We start from the raw sequence: 6,844 nt of genomic DNA, 5'->3' as shown, positions 1-6,844 counted from the left end.
TACCTGCCTGCCCAATTCCCATGACAACAGCAAACTCAAATGCTACTCATTAACTGCTATGAATGAGCCCACGATCAATATCAGCAGTATTTCAAAAGAGGCAAAAATAAGCCACTTAGCAGCAAAACAGCTGGTAGAGCTGTGAAAGACCACTGTTTTTTGGCAACAGCTACCTTCATCAGAATTGTGTACAGACATCACAGGATACAAGCAGCCCTTAAACTCCAGTTTAAGACAGCCAAAAACACATCTTCTCTCTTATCCCAGGTCATGCGGATAGCTTTGGCTTTACCTCTGGAGGGAAGGTGGATGGACTTTCTGTTCCATAGGACACTGAAAAATTACATTTGAAAAACTCAGCAACTAATTAGCATATATTAGCATATCTAATTATTTATTGGAGCTACTTTCCACTGGATGAATAGTCCTTGTTGTGTTTTGTGCTAATTTGCAAATATTGGCATGCTAACATGCTAAACTAAGATGGCGAACATGGTAAACATTACCTCCTAAACATCAGCACGTTAGCATTTACTTTGTGAGCATGTTAGCATGTTAATGTTAGCATTTAGCTCAAGGTATTGCTTTACCTTGGTACCGCCTCACAGAGGTGCTAGCATGCTATAGACTCTTGTTTAAATGTAATTTTAGAATTAACAGGAGCAAATTGAATTCTATCCACTATTTGACAGCAGAAATGTCAGAGGCGGGTGCCTTGAACAAATTGGTGTCTTTCAAAATTACAGACATTTTAGCACAAAATTCTCTTTCAGTTGCTGCACAGCAGTTCAAGGAGATGATGTCCGGGGAAACACAAAGGGAATTTTGTACTATAAAGGCTGTCACTTTGGAAAACACCCACTTCATTTGACTAACTGAGATAGCTGAAGCCTCATACTAGCTTGAGGAAAGACTACAGTGACCAATAACCCATGCAATGTTCATATGAATACTGTTTAAACCTGCACAAATCATTGTGAACTAGCAGTATATTTTCAATTTTCTCTTTTTAAACTAACAAAACAAGCTAACTACATCCACAGGTGATGCTCAGGAACGGTAATAATCATTATGACTTAAGTACTATCGTTACTTATCTTTCTTGGTTATATTCTGTCAGCATATTGTCAGAGCAGGTGTTGTTTAGGGTGTCATTCGAGCGTTCTACTACATACTTGAATTGTCGGTAAATAGTAACAAATTTTACACTGCTCGTGCTCTGTTTTCATCTCCACTCTCCCTGTTCTTTCTCAGCTGAATAGTGGCACTGTTGAGAAAGCTGGACAACTGCCTGGAGGACTTACACAATGGCTAGTGCGCTTGTGTGTCCACGTGTGTGCGTGGGTGTTTGTGTGTATGTGCGCTTTGATTGCTTTGGGTGTTTGACTGGACAACCACCAAAACATAGAATGAAACGCCCACATTAAAACATTCTGTTAAAACAAGTATGAATTTATTCTTTCTTTATGCTGCATCTTTCAACAACATCTTTTTTTCTTTTACAATAAAAATAAATAACAAATAAGCCATAAGCCATCGGTCATATAGAATTCTTATTTTCTGTCTGTCTGATACAAAATACAGAACGTGCACACTGACGAAATGAACAAGGAAACTGGGGAAAATGGTATAACTGGCACTTTGGTCGTCTGACAGTGACCTCACTGTCATGGCCACTGAAGAGCACCGGAGCTCAGTTTGACCTCCTCCACAAGACTCAGTAAGAGACTACACATCAAGAGACACTGAATATTTTCGCAAATCATCATTAATCAAGAGCTCCATTAATAAAAAAAAAAAAAAAACTCAAATAAGCAGTCGTCTTTCCCTCATTTTCAAAACCAGATAGAGAAAAAAAAGAGTGTGTGTGCTTGTTTCTGTTGAAGCAAGGCTAACCAGCTTTGTGAGTGGATCCGTGTGCATGTACCTCAGTAACATTACCTCCTACTCTTTCACTCCTACTGCATCTTGGCCTTGCCCTCATTACCTCTATTGGAGCAAGGGACCTTCTCCTTCCATCCCTTCTCTGCCCGTGAGAGATGGAGTGAGCTTTCAGAAAATGGTGGACAAATAAAGGGAAGGAAGAAAATGAGTTGCTTTACATCTGCACACCTACAGCATCTTGCTTCCTACAAGGCAATGTGGAAACTTGTTTTGAAAAGGGAGGGATGAATAAATGCTGCTGAAGGAGGAGAGGATGCCTATATTTGGTAACTTCCTCCTTCTCCCTTTTTTCACACTACTTCCGCTGCTCGCTCATTTTTTTCTCCTTACTTTTGCCATCTCAGCATTAACAATTTTCTGCACTGTGGACTATTAAGCCCACGCTTCGATCAGTCCACATCATGTCCACCAGTCTGTCTGCACATCAGAGTGTCAGTCCTAATTTGTCTCCGGCTCTGACAGTCACCAGACTGTCTCATTGCTCTCTTGGTGTATTTACAAATCAGCCAATTTGCACCTTGTCTGTCCATCTGGCATCACCCACTAGTGAGTCAGTGGAGTGACAAACCTACTGACGTATTTGCTTTTTGCAGTGGTGCCAGCTTGTGAATCCATTCATCCTCATTTATCCACACACACTCACACAGAGACAGATGCCCATCACAGCCAGAGCCATTCTGAGCACCCTCTAGCTGTGACATCAGGTCCATGTGGTCAGTCCTTTTAGCCCACTTTAGTCAGAGTTTAGTCACACATCAGCAATCTGGAGGATTTTTGTTTTAGGTTTTTGTTGTTTTGCCCCACATTTGTTATTTGCTTTTTCCCGTCAACATAAAATGACCATGTGGTGCCTCTTAAATCCCTTATTTTAAAGTCTGCAAATACAGCCCCAAAGAAAAGCATAATAGACAGCATGATTCAGGAAATATTCAGTGTATCTCTTTATCAAGATCTTCATCTGCATCCAAGTCAACAATCTTCACACATTATATCAATATGTCACAGAAAGACATCCAAAAACCAAAATCTCTGGCTCCCTGACAGGAAGCATTCTTCCCCTGTGGTTGTCGCAAACGACACCATATTTATCGAGAATGGAGGTGAGCTGAATGGATGGAACAATTACTGATGACTGGTTGTAGCACTTTCCTCTGTATGCTGCTGCTTCTACTGCCAGCACTGTCCTTCTTGGCATCTCACTGCATTCTCCCTGTTTCTTTTCTTATTGCTGCATGAACACTGCCCCCTCCTCCCTGCTTTGAAAATGGCCACCCCCCCTCATTTTCTTTGTCACTCTTCCTGCTTGCTTGATGTCCCTACATTCCTCTCCCTTTCTTTTCCCTCCCTCCCAGCATCACAGTATATTTTCCTCTCTTGTCTCTCTCTCTAACAGTGAACTCTCTGCCTCACTGTGCATTGTGCTCTGCCTTGTAGAAGTACTAGCCTTCAAAGCATTTCCTGGATCGAGATGAAAGTGATTGTGCCGAACCACAGATATTAGTTTAAACACTCACAAAAGTACATACCTATTTACATGACACTTTAAGTGGTTACAGTATCGTCATTACTGTGCACTGATTCTAACAGTAATTGTAGTATTTGCTGCAGCCAGTTAATTGGATGCACTAATAGCACTAGTAGTTTAAACTAAGTTGAGGTGACAAAATTGACAACATCATTCACAACTGCTATCAAATCGCACTGATATTAGTGATGGACTCAGCCCTCGTAGCCCTGATTGCAGGGAATCATGACATCATACAGGTGAGACACAGAAAGCCACACCTGTAGAGTATTGTAGATACTATATATAATCTTAGCTGAAGAACTCTTAGCAGCCCTGGAAAGTGTTAAGCCCTGTAAATGGTAGATTCAGAATTGAACCATCCCCCTATCTCCCTCGCTGTGCCTTGAGGATTGGCTTACAGCAAAACGGGCAAAGGGGGTGTAGAGAGTCTAACAGGGATCCTCACAGCCTTTAAAACAGGCTGGAAGGGAAAGGGGTGTGGTACTAAGAGTCAGATTCAGCCAAATAGCAAGTGGAGGTTGAGGCAGAGGCTGAAAACAGAAAGGGCTAGTAGTGTGAGGAAGGAGGGCAAGGAGGATGAGGGAGAGGAGGAGGATGGAGTCAGGTCAAGCTCAGGTGGACATTCGAGCTCGAAGCACCGCAGGGTGACACCTGAGTCCTCGTTGCCGTAGTTTGCCCAGTACTCTTCTGGGTCGAGTTTGGGCAGTGCCAGCTCCTCCTCCCCCAGCTCATACTTGACTACTGAGGTGGTTGTTGATGGGCCTTTCCCATACAAACCAGCCTTGACAGTCTCTGATGCCTTCTCAAAGATACCTTTTGTGGACGACTGGGGCTTGTTCTTGTGGAACCACCAGCGGGTCTTGGTGCTGAAGGTGGTGGTGGTGGAGCCAGCAATGGAGCCTGGATCAGGCAGGGGGCAGAGGGCGAAGTCCATCTCACGAAGAAAGCGGAGGTCCTGGCCGCGACGGGTGGAAGGGGAGGCGCAGATGACTTCAGAGGAAGAGACACGGGCCTCACGGAACCACTCCCACAGGGCGCGGGCCTCGCAGCCGCAGGACCAGGGGTTGGCATTGAGGCGGAGGAACTCGATGCCCTGCGTGTCCCTCAGGGTCTGACTGGGCAGCTCAGCCAGGGAGTTGTTGAAGAGGAAGAGCATGGTCAGGCGGCCGAGGTCACGGAAGGCGCGGCGGTTCACCTGCCTGATGCGGTTGTCATGGAGGAGAAGGCGGTCGAGGTTGACCAGGCCGCGGAACACGTTCTCTGAGAGGGTGCGGATACGGTTGCCATGCAGGAAAAGCTGGCTCAGGTTGATGAGGTCAGAAAAGATGTCATCCTGCAGGAAGTGAAGATTATTCTCCTGAGGAGGAAAAGAAGGAAGGAGGGTCAGCATGAAAGGAACAGACACACTCAGATTTGTAATATCTGTCAGTAGATATTTGTGATCTCTGTGTGTATGTGTATGTGTAGGTGGCTGCACGTGTGTAAGCGTGTGTGTAAGCGTGTGTGTGTGTGTGTGTGTGTGTGTGTGTGTGTGTGTGTGTGTGTGTGTGTGTGTGTGTGTGTGGGGGGGGGTCTGTATGTCAGAGTTATCTGCATGCATTTGTATGTCTCCCCCTACCTGCAAGTAGAGAAACTGCAGGCTGTACAGCTTGTGAAAGATGTCATGGGGCAGGGCAGTGAGCTTGCAGCGGTGCATGTGGAGGCTCTGGAGCTTCTCAAGGCCGCGGAAGGCTCCCCCCTCCAACCTGTGGAGGTTAGGGTTGTCCCCCAGGTCCAACTCCTCCAAGTCCCTCAGCTCACTGAAGGCCCCTGCTTCAATCCACGTGATGTTGTTGGCGAAAAGCCACAGAACCTGATAAACGAAAACATTGTCAATGATCGGTGGTTATTCTTCTCAGTGGATATTACTGCACAAACATTTGAAAAAACATGCTGAAATATCACTTTTCTATGCCGTTTTCCACACTCCTTCTTACCTGAGTCCCGAAGCCAAAAGAGCCAACTCTAAGCTCCGTGATCCGGTTGTTCTGGAGGAACACGCGCTGGGACTCATAGGGCACTCCGAGCGGGACGGCAGTGAAGTTCTGCGCCTGGCAGCTCACAGTCATGGGCGTCGGGTAGCACACGCACAGGTGCGGGCACGCCGATGCCGGACTTGGCTTGCCGAGGACCAGCCACACCACCAACCAGAGGGAGAGACCGCCTGGAAGAGAGCAGGGAGAGAGGGAGGTGAGTGGGAGCTGAAATCATCCGTCACCACACATTTAATCAGAAAACTGATTCCAAACGGGTGAATATTTGCTCTTATTTTGCGTTGTGTGTTAAAAGTGTATGTTCATTTTGCTATTGTTGCATTACGCACTGGTATTTTAGCCGAAATAACACAACTGATTACGGGATGAACACTTTACAGCTTTGTAATTCTACAGTAAGTGAAGTTTACGCATCAGCACTACACTGGCACCGACCATTACGCACAGCTTAATCGCCAAAGTGTTCAGTCAATAGCAGCTATTTCTTAGAGTTAATAAAAAGTTCTCATTATATCCGATTACACATCCTCCAATTCGATGACTTGAAGTCATAAAATAAGTAATTATTTGACTGAACTTCGAGTTTCCTGTAATTCTTGTACAATCCATCCAATCATGTGTCCATTTTCTATGTTTCATTTCAAAAATCAAGTAACACAAGCATTCTTAGATTAAAAATCTTAAAAGATCTCAAAAGTTGTTGCACCAGTAATGAAAAACATGCATCGTTAGCTCTAAGTCTGCAGTGTCCATAGCGTATCCGAACCGAAGAAGACAGAGTGAAACTTACTTTTGCAGTTGCGCATGATGGAGCATCGTCGGCTCCGGGAAATCGAAGAGGTGTCCATCCTGAACCAAAGCCCAAAGCGAGTTAGCCTAAGAGGGCGAAGTAAAGCCTGCTATCTCCGCTGATGCCCTGGTTCCCGAGTCGGAGCGACTGAGAGTGTGCCGGTTGATGGCTACCAGTGTCCCATTTATACTCGAGCATCCCGTTATTGCCTACGGCAGTGGGCACCGTGGAATCTCCTACGTCACCGATCCCGGGTCATGAATGAGTGAGGGCGGAAGAAACGGAAAGGGGAGGTGCCGACCGTAGGGGATTCTCTTGGAGAGTTTGTACGCGCGTCAAGACTGGCTGGAGACGTGCGCTCAGAGTCTGTGAGAGGAGGAGACTTTCTCGACGCACATAGGAACAAGAAGGAGGGAGGGCGAGAGAGTGAAAGTAAAAACCGTGAAGGGAGGGGGGCACGGCACGGTGCCCGGTAATGATGACTGGTTCTGTGGAGGAACGGAGGACGGGTAGGAGAGGAGCGCACAGCTCTTTTCCTGGCTGGCTCTA

The 6,844-nt window shown here is 45.9% G+C and overlaps 1 protein-coding gene across 1 annotated transcript; it reads right to left on the bottom strand.

Moving 5' to 3' along the window:
- Positions 1–2,861: 2,861 nt before the first annotated feature.
- rtn4rl2a (reticulon 4 receptor-like 2 a) lies at positions 2,862–6,621 on the bottom strand. The gene is made up of 4 exons (XM_070989687.1): positions 6,296–6,621; positions 5,449–5,675; positions 5,091–5,324; positions 2,862–4,829 (listed from the first exon to the last, which is right to left on the bottom strand). Exons 1-4 carry the CDS (start codon positions 6,351–6,353, stop codon positions 3,969–3,971), a joined length of 1,380 nt encoding a protein of 459 aa, XP_070845788.1. The 5' UTR covers positions 6,354–6,621; the 3' UTR covers positions 2,862–3,968.
- Between the last annotated feature and the right edge of the window lie 223 nt (positions 6,622–6,844).

This window comes from Chaetodon trifascialis, chromosome 2 (assembly GCF_039877785.1).
Source record: "Chaetodon trifascialis isolate fChaTrf1 chromosome 2, fChaTrf1.hap1, whole genome shotgun sequence".
Taxonomy (NCBI): Eukaryota; Metazoa; Chordata; class Actinopteri; order Chaetodontiformes; family Chaetodontidae; genus Chaetodon; species Chaetodon trifascialis.
This window is presented reverse-complemented; position numbering and strand designations above follow the sequence as displayed.

Bases quoted from the DNA above. Each gene is read 5' to 3' on its own strand.
- rtn4rl2a (XM_070989687.1), bottom strand. From the start codon at position 6,353: ATGGACACCTCTTCGATTTCCCGGAGCCGACGATGCTCCATCATGCGC. The intron at 5,676-6,295 runs GTAAGTTTCACT...GCTCTCTTCCAG, and splicing joins CATCATGCGCAACTGCAAAA to GCGGTCTCTCCCTCTGGTTG. The intron at 5,325-5,448 runs GTAAGAAGGAGT...TTCGTTTATCAG, and splicing joins CTTTTGGCTTCGGGACTCAG to GTTCTGTGGCTTTTCGCCAA.